Below are 20,382 nucleotides of genomic sequence, written 5' to 3' on the forward strand. Positions count from 1 at the left end.
TCCTGCAGAGGAGGAAACCGAGGCTCAGAGTGAGGACCGCTCGGGTTTCGGGAGGGCGAGCCTGACTTCAGAGCCCGGGTTACCACCAAGTGATACGGTCCCAACAAAATACCCATGCAAGCGAACGAATGGATCCTAAACCAGCGGGGGCATAAGTCAGTCAGCTGAAGGCGGGATGCAGGGCAAGAGGAGGGGCCGGGAGGAACGTGGGGGCCGCCGGCAGATGGGAGGCTCTGGAGGGTGTGCTGGCAAGTCAAGGTCTGGGCTTACTAAGGCGGTAACGCTGCCCCACCCTCCCTAACTCAGAGACCAACAGGCACGTGGAAAAAACGGACGGCAGCCTAAGCTCTGAAAGGAGCTTTCTTTGTCTGGAGGGATCTCTACTTTCTTCTGCAAGCTTTCTGTCTCAGCGAAGAGTCCTCCGACAGGACGTTTTTTTTTCTCCACTATGGAACGGAAATTCCTGTCTCTGGCTGAGGCTCCTGGGCTGCCACGAGGGGATGAGGGACAGCTGGTCTCTTCCTGGCAGCATATCCTGGAGGCCGGATATATCACGCCAGGAGGTGCCTGCTCACGGGAAACAACTGGCCCCAGGAGCTTGGAGCTTTTGTATCTGACAGTGACAGCAGGCCCACGCACCCCCACCCCTGGTTGGCCTGGTCCAGTCCCTTGCCGACGCCACCCACCAAACGCCGCGATACCCAGAAAAGAAGGCCTCTGGTAACTCTAGCCGTGTGCTTTCAAATGCAGTGCAGAAACCTACAAGGAACAATGATGAGCCCCAGCAGACAGACCCCATTCTGCATCCCCGCTTCTTTCCATTTTTTTATAATTCAGTTCAACGCATCAGCTATTCACTGCGCACAGCACTTAACAACGAAGCTAAGCGCTTTACAGTGTCTTCTCACTCAACCCTGTAAGGGGGGCCTGGCTATCATCCTCACTTCAGAGTGAGAACAGGGTCACAGAGAGGTTAAGCCCCCCGAGCAGGGTCTCACAGCCAGTAAGTGGCAGAGCTGGGATTTGAACCCAGGACTTTCCAACCCCAGTCCACACACTGAATCACTGTGCTACACACCCCAGAGAGATGCACTGTGGCCCAGAGTGCCAACCACAGCCCCAGCACCTGGCGCACAGCAAGTCGGTGCTTGGGAGAAGCGGCTGAACGTGAAGAAAGACTCGAGGGCACGGTGGAGCGTCGGCCCCCTTTGCTCCCACAACATGAAGGGGGAAGGACCAGAGTGGACAGGCCACATCGCCCAGGCCCACTTCCTCCCCTTCTCCCAACAGCATTGGTGGCCCGGGGAGTGGGATCAGCCGTGCTAGAGACGGCCGGGTGTTTCCAAACGTAGCTGCAAACACTCCAACCCTCACCCCGCCAGGACACGAGGCACCAGCCCTGGGCAAGGGCAGCTCGCAGCCACCTCCAATATTTCAAAGAGGCTCAACAAAGAAACAGTCATCCACTTCCCCACCTGGAGGCCGTTCAGCCAGCTAAGGGGATGCTCCCTGAGTCAGCTGTCATCCTTGCTGGTCCTGGAGATTCCACACCCAATAGCCAGAGGGAGCCTCGTAAGTGTAAGTGAGATGGTGTCTCCCTCCTCCGAGCCCTCACGGGTGCGCCGTCACACACAGGGTGACGCCTGCATCCTCCCGAGGTCCTGCATGACCCGCCATGAGCTGGTCCCCCTCCTCTTTGAAAGACCTGCTTCCACCGTTGGTCTTTCGCCAGGAACTTGGATTTGGGGAGGGTTCCCCCCATTAACTGATAAGAGGGGCCAGCTCTGCCTGAACTGCAAGCGACGTGGCCCATGCTGAACGCTTGCCAGACGTCTGCAGTCTGGAACGCTGCCCGTGCCAGGCAGAGGCTGCCCACGTGGCCAGCCCCCAGTGAAACCCTGGGCCCCGAGCTCTCCAACACGCTTCCCAGGTAAACAACACCTCACACGTGTCACCACAACGCACAGCTGGGGGAACTAAGCACAGACCGTGTGACTCCACTGGAAGGGGACCCTGGAAGCTCCTGCCTGGCTTCCCTCAGGTGCCTTTTCCTCTGCATCTTTTTGCTGTAGTAAGTCATAGTGGAGAGTACGACTAGATGCTGCGTCCCGAGTGTCCTCTTAGGGAAGCACTGAACCTGGGGGTGGGCACGCCCCCGTACCGCTCCGATCTCATCTCCAGCCCTGCCCCCCTTCTCACCCCGGCTCCTGCACCCTGGCCCCCCGGCTCTCCCGGCTGCACCCATCGTGCCCCCATCCTAGGCCTTCACCTCTGCTCCTGAGCACCATGTGCCTGGCCCCCTGGCCTCCTTTGGGTGTCTGTGCACAGAGCCCCTTGTGTCCTCCTTTTATAGGAGAGCAACCCCTCCCAGGCCCCCCTCCCCTGTGCTGTTCTCTTTTCCTCCACAGCCCTGCTCTCCACCTGCCACGTACACTATCTGCTCATCAGCTGCCTGTCTCCCCCACTGCAAGGTAAGCTCATTAAGGACAGGAGTCTGGGGGCCCCCTTACCACAGCCAGCCCTCCCCGCACGAGGGCTGGCACATGGCAGGTGCTCAGGGCACGCCGGCCAATGAGTGAACAGTTGTGCACACCATCGCCTGGGCCGGGGGAGGACGAACCCAGCTTCCAGGTCACGGGTGATCTGTCCACAGGAAGGGCTGGGCAGAGGGACAGGCAGCCACCCGAGAGAGGGGACCACTCACCTCCAGGAGCTGTGCAGCGCTAGGCCGGGTCTCCGGGTTCTTATCCAGGGCCGTCTTCAGGAAGTCTCGGAACTCCGCAGACCTGGGAGGACAGACAGGTAAGCTGGGAGCCGGCGAGAGCCGAGAAAACTCCCCACCATCACTGACTCCACTCTCCCGGGAGGCGTGTGCTTCCCAAACACGCCCTTCAAAGGACAAAGGGCGCCTTTATAAGCTACATGGCAGAGGCGACGGGGCCTTCAAGATGCCCTTCTCGTCGCAGACATCACCAACAGAGAGGATGTGGAAATCAGAGGAGCAGGGACTTGCCCGAGGGCACACAGTGAAACACAGCAGTGCTGGGGTTCGAGCCCCAATTCCCAGCCCAGGGCTGTGCCACGTGGCTGCTGGGGCTCACGTGGGATCCGGCTTATCTGGGTTACCCATTCTCTCTGATGGAGAGCCGATGTCCACAGCACAGAGGGAGGAAAGAGCCAGGAGGGTCCAGGGAGCTCAGAGAGGCCTGCAGACCCCCAGGCCCAACCGCTCCCCAACTGCAGAGCCCAGCAGCAACGGCAGAGCCCTGGCACCCCGCATCCCCCCACCCCGCGTCCCAGGCCCGCTGGCCGTCCAGCAAACACCCTCAGGCAGGCCTCCTGGCCACTTACCACTTAGAAGGCGTGAGTAGCGTGGGAGGGTCTGACTTGGCAATCTTGAGCAGGACCCGCATGGGGTTGAGCTCGTGATGCGGGGGCTCGATCTGGGCCATCTCAATCAGAGTGATGCCCAGGGACCAGATGTCGGCTTTGTAGTCATATGGGGTGTCCTTCATGGTCTCACACATCACCACCTCGGGGGCCATCCTGAACCAACCAAGGGACAACAGAGGGCTCAGATCCTGGCCTCCACAGGCACTTCTCAGAGACTCAGGGTCAAGGACCAGCACAAGCCAACATCAGGGGGTTGGCAGCACTCCCGAGTCATGATTTTCATTCCTTTCCATCCCACTGTCTTTCTTAGGACCGTTTTCTCACACAAGGACGCCTTCCAAGCGGCTCCAATGCCCAAGTCCTGCTGCAGTTCTGATTCCTACCACGAGATGGCAGCAACAATCCAGAACACAGGGTCCTGGGGAAGGGGTGGGTGGGAGCAGTGGGAAAGGTACCCAGGAAAAACTGGGGGCGGGAAGGGGGGTGAAGAGAACACAACAGCACAGAGAGAAGGGATGGGAGAGAAAAGGAGAAAGAGGAATAAAAGGGCAGAGAGAGAAAGAAAGAGTGAGTAATAAGCAAGCAAGAAAGGAACCTCACTCCATGATGGCAAGTAAAACAGAAAGTAGTTAGGTGTGAAACAGAGGGTTTTTTGTTTGTTTGCTTGTTTTTAAAGTAATGGTTTTGGAAAAGAAGGAAACACAGTGGACTGGATAAGTCTGGGGAGATTTCATATAAGCACAGGAACTGAACTTGTATTGTTCATCTTCATGGCCCTAGCCCTACGCCTGGCACTCAATCAAGAACCGTTTTTCAGGGGTGTCAGTTCTTATTAATGGAGCATTTTCTATACGCACCATCCCATTCAATCCCCACAATAGCCCATTATGTAGGTGCTATTACACCGCTGATTTTACAGGTGAGTAAACTGAGGCACACGAAGCTGAGCAACATGGCCAAGGTCTCAGAGCTAGTAAGTGAGGGGATCTGGGCTCAGACCCAGCAGGCTGACTCAGGAGCCCCTGCCTCTGTCCTCTCTCCTCTAGACCAGCCAGAGGAACCGTGGAGAGTTGGAGGTGTAGCGTTCAGTCCACCATCCCATTTCCAGAAGCTACACGACTTACCAGTAAGGCGTTCCTATGAAGGAATCTCGTTTCTGCAGAGTCTTCAGATTCTTGGCAGACACACCAAAGTCAGCTGCAAGGCAAGAATCTCAGATAGAGGACTGGATGGACATTCCTCCACCCACAGCCCTGGGGCATGGACTCAGACACATGTTCCAAATCAACTAACAGATGCCATTTTCTATCTAGCAAACTAGATAGAAATACATCCTACTGCTGTAAGATGTATTGAGACACGCACTTTCCTACTTGTTAATAAGAACAGAAACTGAAGGGGACTTCCCTGGTGGTCCAGTGGGTAAGAATCCACCTTCCAACGCAGGGGGTGCGGGTTCGATCCCTGGCCGAGGAACTAAGATCCTACATGCCGCGGGGCAACCGAGCCTGCACAACGCAACTAGAGAGAAGCCCACGCGCCGCAATGATGGATCCCAGGTGCCGCAGCTAAGACCCAACACAGCCAATAAATAAATAAATAAATTTTTTTTTTAAAAAAGAATATAAATTGGAGAGGCTTTCAGGAAAGCAGTTTGGCAATAAAGAGCAAGAACCTTTCAAATTATCCATACTCTTCTGGTGCAGTAATTCCAAATCTAGGAACCTACCTTAATGGAGTAATCGGGTTTTTTAAATTTTTATTATTTATTTATCTTTTATTATTTTTGGCTGCATTGGGTCTTCATTGCTGCGCGTGGGCTTTCTCCAGCTGTGGCCAGTGGGGGCTACTCTTCATTGCAGTCCACGCAGGCTTCTTACTGCGGTGGCTTCTCTTGTTGCAAAGCACGGGCTCTAGGCGTGTGGGTTTCAGTAGTTGTGGCTCACAGGCTCAGTAGCTGTGGCTCGCGGGCTCCAGAGCGCAGGCTCAGTTGTTGTGGCGCACGGGCTTAGTTGCTCCGCGGCGTGTGGGATCTACCTGGCCCAGGGCTCGAACCCGTGTCCCCTGCATCGGCAGGCGGATTCTTAACCAGTGCGCCACCAGAGAAGCCCGAAATAATCTTAAATATTAAAAAAAAAATTATGCGTAACGATATTCACCAAAGTGCCATCATAATAGAGACGAGTTAAAAACAATCACAATCGCTTAGCTTTCAGGGAGTGATTTTAAAACTTCTTGTATGCAATATATAATATATTCTATCTTTTCCAAAAAGAATTTAAGGGACTCTCCTGGTGGTCCAATGGTTAAGACTCCACGGTCCCAAGGCAGGGGGCCCAGGTTCGATCCCTGGTCGGGGAACTAGACCCGCATGCATGCCGCAACTAAGAGTTCGCATGGCACAACTAAAGGTCCCACACGCTGCAACTAAGACCTGGCACAGCCCAATAAATAAATCAGTAAATAAATATTTTTTTAAAAAAGAATTTAAGATGGTGTATCAAATACACACACACACACACACACACACACACACACACAGAACAAGATGAACTAGGAAATTAGGAGAGGTAAGAAAGAAGGTAAAGGTAAACAACTGAACAGATTAAGAAAAATGTGATACACAAACACAGTGGAATATTTTGTAGTCATTAAAGTTTTGAAGTACTTTATTCAATATTTTAATATTAAATTATACATATTAATATTAAATTTTAACGTATCTTTCATAATGATAATAGATGAGGAAGGTTAAGAGGTAGAAACTTCCCATTACAAAACAAATGAGTCACGGGGATGCAATGTACAGTGTGGGTAATACAGCCAATAATCATGTAATATCTTTGTGTGGTGATAGATGGTAACTAGACTTAACGTGGTGATCATTTTGTAAAGTGTAGAAATATCGACTCCCTATGCTGTGCACCAGAAACCAGCATAGTGTTGTCAATTATACTTCAAAACAAACAAACGCATAGAAAAATAGATCAGATGTGTAGGGGTTCGGGGCAGGGGGAATTGGATGAAGATGGTCAAAGGTACAAACTTGCAGTTATAAGGTAAATAAGTCCTAGGGAGGTAATGTACAACGTGACAAATAGAATTAACACTGCTGGGTGTTATATATGAAAGTTGGTAACACAGTAATTCCTAAGAGTTCTCATCACAAGGAAAAACATTTTTTCTTTCATTTTGTAACTATACAAATGGATGTTTGCTAAACTTATTGTGATAATCATTTCATGATATATGTAAGTCCAATCATTATGCTGTGACCTTAAACTGAATGTCAATTATATCTGAATAAAACTGGGAGTAAAAATAAATTAAAATCTTTAAATAACATATATTTCAATATTTAATAGAATATTAAAATATTTTATTGGTATATTTATATAGGATAAATGGGAAAGGGAGAGGATGTATATTGTATGGTCAGAATTGTGCCCCACTCCCTCCCCCACAAAAGGGCAAAAATATATTTTGAATTATTGGAGGAAATGTACCAGCCTGCTTAAATGGTTGTCTGTGGGTGGTAAGACTAGACGAGGTTTCTCCTATTTTCTGAATTCCCAAAGTTTGCTGTGAGAAACGCGTATGACTTCCAGGACTAACAGAAAATAAATAAATATTATTTCTCTACACACACATCCACCACCACCAGTCTTGCTTCACACACCCGCTGCTAAGGGAAGAGCCCAGCGCCACGAAGAGGAATTTTCTCCAGTGCTCTGGCCTTCAGGGGCCAAGTTTCATCTTCATTAAAAACTAAACTCAGGAGGAAGCAACACCTTGAGAGAACTGTCGATGTTCAGTTTGAAGCCTGGCTTCGAGAAACTGCCAAGTTGCTATATAACTGCTGGCCACCCCGGGAGCTTCCGCCTGGGTCTGGAAGCCACGATGGGGTGCTTTAATCAGACTCACAATTTCAAACCAGGAGGGAGCATAATGCTGAGAGACGGGCCTGAACACTAGAGAGGTGGGTTCCAGTCTTGCCCCTTCTACTGCACCAGGTTCATGCATCTATTCATTCAGGTACCATCTGGAACCACACACAGGCCCAGGGCAGAGAATACAGTGGGGAAAAAGCAAATGAAGTCCTTGCCCTCAGGCAGCTCAAAGCTTACTTGTGGAAGCAGACAGCAATCAGATAAACACAACCACGGAAAGATAGGGCTGCGGGGCTAGGAGGGTCTAGAGTCGGGGGATGTGACCTCAAGAGAGCAGGGAAGGGAGGACCTGGAGGAATTACCACCAGGCTATTCATTCATTCAACAAGCACTAACTAAACATCCCTCGTGGGCCAGGCACTGTTCTAGGCACAGAGAGGAACCAAAACCCTCACCCTCATTGCCTTGTTATTCTGGTGGTGGAAACAGGTTCTCCACACCACGTGATTCCTGGTAATGAGGAGGGCCATGCAGGGATAAGGCAGGGCAAAGGGACAGAGAGTGCTGGATGGATGGGCGGCTATTTTAGACAGGAGGTCAAGGTCTAGGGGAAACTATTTCCAGGCAGAGGAAGCAAGCTGGCTGGAGGGCCCAGGAGGGGCAGGGCAGCATGGCTGGAAGGGCGTGGACTTGGATAAGTGGGGGGAATAGGCAGGGGCCAGGATAGTTACCAAATCTCTGACCCTCCGTTTCCCCGCCGGTGACATGGGGATGGTGAGACTGTAGAACTACTTTGTAGGGTTGCGGTGAGAATTAAATGACACATGGAGCAAACAGCTCCAAGCCCGGCTCTTGGTAAATGCTGTCACGATGGTGACTATCCCATGGGTACCTGAGCTGGCGCCCTCGAGATCCTCACGTCGAGAAAAGGACGAGGCTGTACGGAGACCCCTTCCTGGGAATGGGCAGGAAAGCTGGCCTCTGAACCTCAGTCAGTGCTAACTGGACAACAGCTATTCCATCAGCTGATGACAGTGCTCACGGGACAGTCTGGCTATTGGGGTTGGGGGGCTGTCGCCTTCCAGGGTGGGAGCAGCTACTGCTGCAGGGTGAGATGCAAAAACCAGCAAACCCAGGTGAGAAGCCAGCTCTGCTGCTGACCACCCTGTGGCCTGGGCAAGTCATCACCCCATCACTGGGCTCCTGGGTAAGAATGGGGAGCCAGGCTCACCTCCTTCCTGCTGGGTCCGCCTGGGGCCCACGCGGGCCTGGCTATCCTGTAAACACCAACAATGGCTGGCACGCCATTCCACGACGTCTTTGCAGGAGAGCGACTGCCTCTCAGACCCAGGGTGAGGCTTCCAGGAGGGAGGCTAGAGCTGGCCACTCCCATACCACAGCGCCCACTGGTCCCTTCCGGAGAAGGGAGAGGAAAAGCAGAAACCACCAACTTTCAAAATGACACACAGTTGGTCCCCAGGGCCCTCCCTGAAGCAAGAGCCTGCCAGCTTTTTGGGTGGCTGCTACTTCCCCTTCTGGGGACCAGCCAGGAGGGTGGGGCGGCCCCTCCCTGCAGCCCAGAACCCTCACACTGTCCCTGGGCAGCGGTGGCCGCAGCCGTTTGCTCCCTGAATGGAGTTTATAAGCCATGTCCTCCGACGGGTAGACGGCTGCCCTTGGACAATTCAAAGGCAGTCGAGATTTTCACCAGGCAGTCTCTCTGTTGAAAACGTTCCTCCCTTCCCTTTTCCTATTTTGAAACAAGAATCAGAGACAAAGCAGCAGGCAGGTGGGGACTCCATAAATTATCATTTCCATATGGAAAGAGGCCATTTCTGCTTTGTCCCCAGCAGTATCCCAGCACCACATCTGCCACATGAAACACTCAACAGGGCTCTCAAATGAACAACAGAATAAATGGACGGACGGGAAAAAATGACAAAACTGGGTTTTAAGAAATATGTTGGACAACAATTCTATTTCTGGAAATAAATCCCCCCCCCAAACAGATTTCAAATATACATGGAAGTTTCTGAAAGCATTATGCAAAAGAGCGAAAAACTGGAAAAAACCTAAGCTGCTGCTGGAGCCTGGTTGGTAGATAGTTCAGTAAATCGGGGCTCACCCGGACCATGAGATAACACGCAGCCCTTAAAAAGAACGGATTTGCCTTCGTCCACACTAACTTGGAAGTGCGTCCATAACACACTGTCCCCACCAGGGTGCTGACAGACCGATGCACCGTGTGGTATGAACAGTATGAATTCCAGTTGCATCTTGAAAGAATGCCCCACGCATACCGCGTGCACAAAAAAGACGTCCACAAGCATCGAAAAGAGTCTGAAAGGCTGCACATCAAACGAATTGTGACTACCTCCCCGGAAGTGGGATTTTGCTGGGGGCAGTGTGCTGAGGGGGCCTTACATTTTTTACTGACTACACCTTTTATTCTTTAAAACGTTTATGATAGAGAGTACGCATTGCTTTTATGAAAAGCAGGCTTGAAAAGCTGAGATGCATGTGACAAAGTTTGGGGTGAGGGTTGTGGGGTTTTGTTTTTGTTTTTTCAAGTAAAACTCAGTGGGGGCCAGGATGTGGTGAAAGAACTTCACACTCCACTGGGGGGTATGAACTGGTGCACCCAGCGTGAACGGCACATTGGCCACAGGTATCAACACCACCCGACACGCTGCACACACCCAACAATCCTAATTCCAAGACTCCCCCTCAAAGGTGTGATTACAGACAGAGACTTGCAGACCCATGAACAAGCATGCCCATCACTGTGCTTGTTAGAGGATAACGTGAGAAACCTCACGAGATGCCTAAATATCCAACTTTGGGGGTTTCATAGGTCAATTATCGTTTGTGCACATGATGGAATGAAAGAAAAACATTAAATAACCATGTTTCCGAGGAATATTTAAGGATATGGGGAATTACCGGATATTATTCTATTTTTTTAAAAAGCTGACTGGAAAAAAAAAAAAAAATATATATATATATATATATATATACTATGATCCAAATTTTTTAAAAAAATACATGTTAATCTAATAAAAACTAATATTTACTGAGAACTTCTAAGGTGTGCAGCACTACACAAAGAGGCTTATGCGTATCATTTACCTTCCTCTGTATGTCATTTTGCATCTCATCAGCATCTGTATTCCTATGTATGTCATTTATATCTATGACCCTTTGGGGCAGGGAAAATTATTATCCCCATCTTACAGATGAGGACAAGGAAGTTCAGAGAGATTAAGTAACTTGCAGATGGTCACCCAGATCTAAGGACAAATGTGACGCTAAGTCTGTGCTCTACCACTCTCTGGTCTTTCTGAGCTCAGAAAAAAGACTGGAAGGAAGCAGTGCATCTTGGCAAGATTAGAAGAGACTTTAATTTCCTTCTTTGTGGGTCTTATTCCTAACTGTCTATATGACTCTATCTACCTATATACTCATTCATATATTTATTTTCTTATTACCAAGGTAATACTGCTTATCAAAAATTCAAACATTTACAAAATAAAAAGTCTCCATAATCCTGGCAGAGATAAACACTTATGAGTTTGCTGCATATAGCTCCAGATTTATTTATAAAAATAAAAATCATGTATGTAAATAAAAATATATTAAAATTATATGTATAGATCATTTTCAGGTGTTTGCTACTTTTAACAATGAAATCACATTAAACATACTATTCCGCAACTTGTTTTTTCCCCCTTCACAGTACGTATATACATCTTTACAAGAGATTACACATTTTCTACAACTTAATTTTCAATAGCTGAAGAACATTCCATTGTATGATAGTACCATAACTTATTTAAGTAATATTCTACTGGAATAAATTGGATCATTTCTGATTTCTTGCTGTTACTTATACTGTTGCAATGAATACCATTGTACATATCTTTCTATACATGTATAAATAGCACATATTACTTTTATAATCAGAAAATTACATAACAGTGTAAAATGCATTACATATTACACACACACGCGCGCGCACGCATGCAGTGAACTTACAATGTATGAAGATATATAAGAGAATCTTTCATCTGTCCCCTTAACCACAGGCGACCAAAAGAATCCAAGATAAGAGGAGCCTTTCCCCAGACAATGCCAATTAAAGGCAAACCACTGCCCAAGTGTCCTCCTCTCCTGGACCCTCCACCCCACACCAGCAGAGTCCACAATCTAGCTTGGTCAGGGCTTACACTCGAATTCTAGGTGTCTGAGAAGCTTCCAGGTGGGCCTCAATCAGGGGTCGTGCCATGTGCCCCAGGAAGTATTTGGAAATGAATGGGGGCAGTCAGGTTACCACAACAAAAGACAGTGCTGCTGCCATTTAGTGAGAAAGAGCCAGGGACACTGCATCTCCTTACACGGCAAAAGTGTCCCATCCAGCCAGCAGTGGCCCTGTGGGCAAAAACTAGCCACAGCCCTCATGGTGCAGACAGAAAAGTGAACCCTCTCTAGAGGGTTTGGGACCTGCTGAAACTGGGGTGGTGACAGGAGAATCAAAGGCTCCCATCCCCAGCCCTGGAATCCCAGGGGTTTCCTTCCTTAGAGCAGCCGGAGGCATGCCTGGGCTCAAAAGAGAGAGGCTTCCACCAGTCACCCAAGTGACCTCTCTTAATTATCAGGACTTCTGCCTTCCCAGGAGCATCATGGGAACAGTACCAGGCAGGGAAGTGAGAAGAGTCTACTGTGATCTGAGATAAACTACTTCCTGTTTCTGAGCCTCAGTTTCCTCATCTATTAAATGGGGGTCATATTACGCAACCAACTGTGAGACTGAAAGAACTGCTCTATTTTTCTGTTTCTATTTTTATTTTCTTTTGTTTTTTAGGCAACCAGGTACACATGACCACTAATGAGGGCTTTGCTTTCCCATTCATTCCCCTCCATCTTCAGCCTCCTACCTCACTGCCTTCATCAACTCTCTCTTCTCCCACATAACCCTGCATTTTTCTGGTATTTTCTGTCTCTCTCAACCTCAATTGCAAACTCAGTCCTTTGTTCTTGCTTTCCATCCACTTCTGCCTCACTCACTCCCTCTTCTGGGTCTCTATTACTCCAGCAGGCTGTGCCAGTCTATGGTGGACAGCAATTTGCTTTTCTGGCAAGTCCAAATCTTTCCTCCTTCTAGAAAACCATCTTGCCCACCCACAACCCCACTGTTTCAGGAGGGTGAGGGGGACTTCCATACTGCTACATGATCCCGCCTCCATTCTCAGAGACTGACTACAAGCTGGGCCAATAAGAGAAGCCCTCCTTACTGGGCCTCCTTGATTGGTCCAGGGATCTGCACCTGAGCCACGCTGGGCCAATCAGAGCTCTTCACTGGGATTATTGACTCTGAGACTTGAAATGATGAGGTTCAGTTCATCCTGCAGGAGGCAATGCTGGGGAAAGTAAAATTAAACCCAGCCAGAAGCTGTGTGTGAGGGGTTGCACTGAGAGCCTAACCAACATACACAGAAAGGCAGAAACCAGAGACAGTCCTAGCAGCATTGTTTTCCAGGGTCCAACTAACTCCATGTCCAGCTGCATATCTTCCCCAGCACGGTTCCATACACCATATACACACATTCTCCTGTCTGCCTTAAGTCGCGTGACCAGTTTTAATCACCTGCCACCAAGAGTCTAAGGAGGGTAGTGGTTAAGCACATGGGCTCTGAAACCAGATGCACTGGTCTAAACCCCAGCTGTTCCTCTTACTAGCTGTGTGACTTTGGGTAAGTTAATTAACCTCTCTAGGTGCCAAATCCTTCCTCTGTAAAATGTTATCAGTAGTCTGTGAGGATTCAATGAGTTACATACCAAACACTGGCTCAGTGCCTGGTAGCCACAATGAAAGAACCAAGACCCCAGCCTGCTGGCAGCAGCACACAGGAATTCTGGGTTAGGGTCCAGGTGGGGGTGAGAGGCAGGTGACTGGCTCCTGCCAGGCCTCCTGAATATCAGGGGGCCTTTGGGAAGTAGAGATCCTGTAGTAACTTGAACTGATAAAGTAATGGCAATGCTGGACACTACTATTTACTGAGCACCTACTATGTGCCAGGCTCTGTGTTAGGCACTTTGATTTTTAGGCCAGTTCAGACCTCCTCTCGGAACTTGAAAGACCCCAAAAGTTGTGAATTTCACCTCCCATCTTCAGAGAAGCACCTCTGGGGAGAGGAACTCAGGTTCTTTGGAGAATGAAGAACATTCCCCCTCGTGACAGCTACTGTGAGACATCCCTCAGCCCAGGAAAGAAACTCAACCTTTGCCAGGCCTCTCTCTGATAGGCTGGGCACCTATAGATGCTTTGCATATATTGCCTCATTAAATCATCATACCAATTCCACAAGGTAAGAACTACTACCCCACTCTGTTTGAGGAAAGTAAGGTTCAAAAGGGTTAGGTGACTCATCCAAGGCCAAAGGCAGGTCCAGGACAAGAGCACAGATCTTTGGACCTCAGAGTCCTCACCCCACTTTACATCTGAACTGTCTCTGGTGGCAGACACTCTTCCTTTCCCTCTCTGCACAAATGGATTCCCACTGGCCATGAAGAACTGCTTCACAGCCACCCAGAGCTGGAATGTGTGCTCTGCTTGGCAACTATCAAATGAATCTCAGAGGAAGTCTGAAATCCTAGACAGAAGTAAACATTTAACACAAGGAAGAAGCAAAATGCCTAGTAGCAGAGAGGGACAGAACCCTGAGGCTCCCAGTGACAGTACTTTGTATTTCAGCCCACTGGTCGCAACCCTGTGAGGAGGTTCTGTTGTTACACCCACTGCACAGATGAAAAGACTGAGGCCTGAATGGTTAAATGTGTCTGTCCAGCTCGGAAGCGGCAGAGTCAGGATCTGAACCAGGCTTGTCTGTGTCTAGGGCCGACGCTTTGCTCAGCTCACCCTGCTGCTTCCCATTTATTCCCACTCCATCGAGAAACACAAACTGTCTCTGATAAGGTGACATCTCTGCTTGGGAGAAAGATCTGCTGAGCAATTCTCTTATGCAGCCCTGAGTTGCATAATGCCCCTCCAGGGGCCCCACACGGTCCCAGGGACCTAGGAAGAGGCAGACAGACTGCTACCTCGTCTCTCAGGCCTCCTCCACTGCTTCACCAGGCTTCAGATTCTAAGCCCCGGGGGAAGGAGGATTTTCTAAAACAGAATATCAGGCCTCAGCAGGCGTCCATACCAGGTTCCCAGGGCCCAGCTGTAATTGTGTAAATACTCGCACATTCAACTCTCCCTGAACTTTTCTTCCTCCTTAATTGGTTTCCTAGTTTTCTCAACTGCATCTGTCAAGTCATTTGGAAAGCTGATGCCCTCATCTGCTGCTGCTGGGTTCCGAGTGGGGTTCTGGAGTCAGCTCGGCCCGTCAGCGCCCTCCCGACTGAAGGGGTGTGTGGAGGAAGTCAGCAAGGGAAAGGAGACCCTCACTGGGCACGTCTTAGCCCCAGGCTGCTGGGGCCCTCCCTCCATCCCTGTCTCTACCCAGGGCTTCCCGGGCTTCCCTGTGCTGACAGCCCCTCAGGCTGCTCTTGACCCAGGCTGTCTGTGTCCTGTCTCCTCCATTTGATATGTTCTTTTCTTTTTTTTTTTTTTTAGGTATTACCGTATGTATTTACTTTATTTTATTTATTTTACTTTTTTTAGTATCTTGCATATTTTTTTCAATTAAAAAAATTTTTTATTGGAGTATAAATGCTTTACCATGTTGTGTTAGTTTCTGCTGTACATTTAACACGTATCTGTGGAATCTAGAAAAATGGTACAGAAGAACCCATTTGCAGGGCAGGAATAGAGACACAGACGTAGAGAACGGGCATGTGGACACGGCGGGGAAGAGGAGGGTGGGACGAATTGGGAGATTAGGACTGACGCATATACACTACCAAGCGTAAAACAGATAGCTAGCGGGAACATGCCATAAAGCATGGGAAGCTCAGCTCCGTGCTCTGTGACGACCTAGATGGGGGGCATGGGGCGGGGGGTGGGAGGGAGGTCCAAGAGGGAAGGGATATAGATATACATTTGATATGTTCTTGAAGGCTGAGCGAAGGTTTGCCTTGAATTCCCCAGAGCACATAAGACTCTTCTGTTCCCAGATTCTCCCTGACCTGCCTCTTCCCTGGCCACCTCCCTCCACCTGTGACAGAGCCAGTCCACTGGCAGCTAGAGTCAGGGAGACCCAAGTCCAAACTCTGCTGCTTCTCCCCCCTCATGGACTGATCCTGGGCATCTCATTCCATTGTGGGCCTCAGTGTCCTCACCTGTGATGGGTATAGTCACCTCCCCTCCCCCACGTGCCCTCAGGAGTGCTGACTAAATGAGATGACGTCTGGAAAGTGCCTTGTCTGAGGGCTGGCATCTAGAGGGTGCTTCCTAAACCGATACATATGCGTTACTTTTATTACCACTTTTTTTATATTTTATTATTTTATTTTTAATCACTTTTAACTCTTCTCATATTTACTCCTGCATTTACGCAGGAGTAAATATGAGAAGAGTTAAAAGTGATTGTCTTGGGGTGGGGGGACAGGGAAGGGAGATGGTAGGAGTAGACGACACATGTATGTGTTATTTTGGTTAAAAAAACTTATTAAAAATATAAAGAAATTCTGACACATGCTACAACATGGACGAACTTTGAGGACATTGTGCTAAGTGAAATAGGCACGAAAACACAAATGATTGCATTTATATGAGATTCCTAGAGTAGTCAAATTCATAGAGACATTCAAGAGAATGGTGGTTGGGGACTTCCCTGGTGGTCCAGTGGTAAAGAATCCGCCTTGCAATGCAGGGGACGCGGGTTAGATCCCCTGGGGAGGGGACTTAGATCCCACATGCCGAGGGGCAACTAAGCCCGCGCGCTTACAACTGCTGAGCTCGTGCGCCTCAACTAGAGAGCCTGTATGCCACAAACTACAGAGCCCGTGTGCTCCGGAACCCGCATGCCACAACTAGAGAGGAGCCCGCGGCGTGCTGCAACAAAGAGCCCGCGCACCGCAACTGAGACCTGATGCAGCCAAAAATGAAATAAAAATAAATTTAAAAAAAGAGAGAGAGAGAGAACGGTGGTTGCCAGGAGCTGGGGGCAGAGGGGATGGGGAGATGCTGTTTAATGGGTACAGAGCTTCAGTTTGGGAAGATGAAGAAGCTCCGGAGACGGATGGTGGTGATGGCTGCATAGCAATTTGAATGTGCTTGATGTCACTGAACTGTACACTTACAAACAGTTAAGACGATAAATTTTGTTATGTATATTTTACCACCGTTGAAAAGAAAAAAACGGAGAGGAGACATAAAAAAAAAAATTAATAAGGTTTCACTATCTGCCCCCGATGCTCTATTTTCTGTCTGGGAATGGATGAGGGTTGTCTGTCCGTCCATCACTCTCTCTCAGATTCTACCAATCAGAAGCAAGAGCAAAAGGGGTTGGGCCAGTGCCTCCTTGCAGCGCTGTTGGCCTGCAGGCAGGATCACTCTTGGTAGCAAGGGGCTGTCCTGTGCACTGTAGGCTGCTGGGCATCCCTCTCTCTACCCACCAGATGTCAGTGGTCTCCCCCAACCTTTAGTTGTGACAACCAAAGATGTCTCCAGACATTGCCACTGTCCCCGGGGGACAAAATCACCCTCGGTTGAGAACCCTGGATTAGATGCAGCCACGATGGGAACTGTGGCCCTGTGGCCCGGGGAAGACCGGGGAGGACCTCGACATCCCATGGGAGTGCGGATCCACACTCGCTCCCTCCTGCCCGCAGAGGCCAGGCCGACACCCCCGGCAGGTGGCGCAGGGCTCTGCCTTCCCGCCTCGCCCACAGACACCCCTTACCCAGCCTGATGTCTCCCTCAAGCGTCATCAGCACGTTGCCAGCTTTCAGATCCCGGTGGATGACCTTCTTGCCGTGCAGGAAGGTGAGGGCTTCCAGCATCTGGCGGCAAACCACCTGAATCTGGGGCTCAGTGAGGCCTCTGTCCAGCTCTGGAAACAGAGAGAACTTGTCAACTCAGCAAGTGCTCAATGCAGGCAACTCCATGTCAGGCCCCTGCCAGGTACAAGAAATACATAAGCCGCCAATGTGGTTGCGCACTTACCGTATACCAGGTTCACTTCTAAGCACTTCACAGGGTACCTGCTTCGTCCTCACAGTAACACTATGGAGCAGGCACAATTGTTCCGCCATTTCACAGGTTAGGAAACTGAGGCTCAGAGAGGTCAAGTCACTTGCTCAAGGTCACACAGTAGGGAGTCACAGATCTGAGATTAAAAACAGCCAGCCTGGGGCTTCCCTGGTGGCGCGGTGGTTCAGAGTCCGCCTGCCGATGCAGGGGACGCGGGTTCGTGCCCCGGTCCAGGAAGATCCCACATGCAGTGGAGCGGCTGGGCCCGTGAGCCACGGCCGCTGAGCCTGCGCGTCCGGAGCCTGTGCTCCGCGACGGGAGAGGTCACAACAGTGAGAGGCCCTCGTACCGCAAAAAAAGAAAAAAACCAGCCAGCCTGTCTTCGGAGCTCAGGTTTGCAAACACAACCTTTCTGAGGGGCAGAGACCCATTCTGTGGGCCGGCACTGAGTGTCAGGCTCCGTGCTGGGTGTGGGGACACAGAGAAGGGCATGGAAATGACAAGCAACTTTTGGAACACAGGGGGGTTGGGGGGCATGGGAGGGCAGGACAGGCAGCAACCCCTTTTGCCTGGGGAATCGGGAAGCTCCCCAGAGGAAAGGGCATTCGAGCTGTGTCTTGAAGGAAGAACAGGTGTTTGAGAGGAGAAAAGTGGGGCAGGGCATTCCAGGTCAAAGAACCAGCCAAAGCGAAGGCCTGGAGGTGACATGAGCTGGTGTTGAAAAATGTTAACTGGCCGGTGGTGGTGGTACCAGAGATGGGGAAGGTGAGGGGCCGTCACCAAAAGCCTCTTGTGTGTTGGTTGGGGCCGTGCGTGCACGCACACACACAGACACACACACACACACACACACTATTCACAACCCAGCGTCCACTGAGAGACGGCAGGGACTTCTTTTCTGAGCAGGTGAGGAACGCAAAGAAGAGTTCCACAGCATGTGCAAAGGAAAGTTAAGTGGAGGTCGGAGGTTGGCGGGAGCTATGGAGGCTGCATTTTCTTTGAAATGCAACGGGCAGTCTGGGAGAGGCTCTGAGTGGGACAGAGATACAACCTGAGTTTTGCGTTTAAAAAATTCCTCCTGGTGCAGCGAGTGAAGAGCTTGCAGGGAACAAGAGTGGGCAGGGGGCTTGGCTGGGGGCCACACCGTGGTCCAGGAGGGCTAGAAGGTGGCCAACGCTTGGAAGAGGAAGGATTCCTGACCTGGCTTGGGGAGAGGGGAATGACAGAGTGTGGGACCAGGTGGGTGCAGTGGCGAGACAGGGTGCGAGAAGAGTCAAGGACGACATGCCCCACTCTCTGCCCCACTGGTCACCGTGATTATTGAGTTTTTGCTGCCGCCCAAGCTCCCTGTGCTGAGGTGAGCCTCACAGCCTTCAGGCTGCAGGCTCCCAGGCTGGTGGGCCAGAGCACTGCACTGAGGCCTCCCTCTGGCTGGAGAAGCACTCTCCCTTCTGACTTCCCAGGGCCAGGGCCAGGGCCAGGATGGAGGTGCCAACTGCACTGTCCTGGGAAGCCCGGCCCCAAAGCAGGGCTCCTGGACCAGAGGTCCCTCTCTCTGGGTCCACAACTGCTCCCCTTCCCAACTGCTCATCCTTAACCCCTGTGCTTCCGCCAGCAGGGGTCTAGGCTCAGAGCCTGAGGGGACCTCAGGGCCACACAGACTGTGCCTGAACCCAGCGCTGCCTCTTACTGGCTGTGTGGTTTCTGGCAAGTTGCCGTATCCCACTGCATCTTCATTTACTGGTCTGTAAAATGGGAGCATGATGATGGATGTAGGCAGGGCTCCAGCGATAAAGCATGTTAACTTCTCAGCATGGAGTACAGTCAATAAAAGGTGATTGCTGGTCCTGAGATTATGTCAGATTATCTGCAGCAATTTTTTTTTTTTTTTGCGGCGTGTGGGCCTCTCACTGCTGTGGCCTCTCCCGTTGCGGAGCACAGGCTCCGGACACGCAGGCTCAGCGGCCACGGCTCACAGGCCCAGCCGCTCCGTGGCATGTGGGATCCTCCCGGACGGGGGCACGAACCCGCGTCCCCTGCATCGGCAGGCGGACTCTCAACCACTGCGCCACCAGGGAAGCCCTGCAGCAAATTTTTAAATGTCAAAAATGAGTCTGGCTCATGTCTGATTTACTTACATAAATGAAACAGGAAAAATCAAAGTGATGATGTGATGACCATGATCTCAACGCCACCATTTTTGGAGCCTTTACAATGCACTAGGCACAGGGATAAGGATTTGGGTACATTATTTCATTTAATCTTTACAATAATCCAGTGAGGTAAATAGATAAGACATATTTTTAAAGTCTAGTTTATTGAGATATAATTTACATACAGTAATATTCACCTTTTTTTGGGTATAGACTTCTATGAACTTTGGCAAATGTAGGTAGCCACAAAAACAGCACCACAATTTATTAATAGAATACATATTTCCATCACTCCCCCAAATTCCCCTGTGCCCCTTTCACCCCCATTCCAGCCCTAAATCAATCACTAATTTGATTCCTGTCCCTATAGTTTCATCTTTTTCTAGAAAGGCATATAATTGGAATCACACAGTATGATAAATTTTTAAGATGAATTCTTGATTACACAGCAATACATGAATACTTTCTCCTTAATAAAAGAAGCTGCAACATTGCAGATGAGTCTATTGCCGATGAGTCTAAGTCCCCTTCGAAACCACATCCAGACCCGTCCCTCACCCTACTGTTCTCAGGAGGGCTGAGAGCCAAAATGTTTAGCAGCTAGCAAGGCGTGGCCCACAGGATCAGAACAAACTAAGATGGCCACGTGGTGATGTGCCGCGTGCATGTTCTGCCCGTGCCGTAAAGGAGCCAGCCCAGGACCCCACAGCTACCAAGCCAAGGAACCTGGGATGGACCTCAGGAAGCCTGGACCCCAAGCCCAGGCTCATCACTTTGCACAAGTCTGCAAGGCGACGGGAGGCAACCT

At 50.1% G+C, this 20,382-nt stretch overlaps 1 protein-coding gene across 1 annotated transcript in view; it reads right to left on the reverse strand.

Moving 5' to 3' along the window:
- STK10 (serine/threonine kinase 10) overlaps nucleotides 1-20,382 on the reverse strand; it is a 120,182-nt gene that overhangs the window by 46,225 nt on the left and 53,575 nt on the right. The window contains exons 4-7 of the mRNA XM_060144184.1: nucleotides 17,132-17,281; nucleotides 4,518-4,590; nucleotides 3,352-3,546; nucleotides 2,705-2,786 (exon numbers count right to left, since the gene is read on the reverse strand). Coding sequence (XP_060000167.1) covers nucleotides 2,705-2,786; nucleotides 3,352-3,546; nucleotides 4,518-4,590; nucleotides 17,132-17,281 — 500 coding nt within the window. The remainder of the gene's footprint in view (nucleotides 1-2,704; nucleotides 2,787-3,351; nucleotides 3,547-4,517; nucleotides 4,591-17,131; nucleotides 17,282-20,382) is intronic.

The sequence above is a fragment of the Lagenorhynchus albirostris genome, chromosome 3 (assembly GCF_949774975.1).
Source record: "Lagenorhynchus albirostris chromosome 3, mLagAlb1.1, whole genome shotgun sequence".
Lineage (NCBI taxonomy): Eukaryota > Metazoa > Chordata > Mammalia > Artiodactyla > Delphinidae > Lagenorhynchus > Lagenorhynchus albirostris.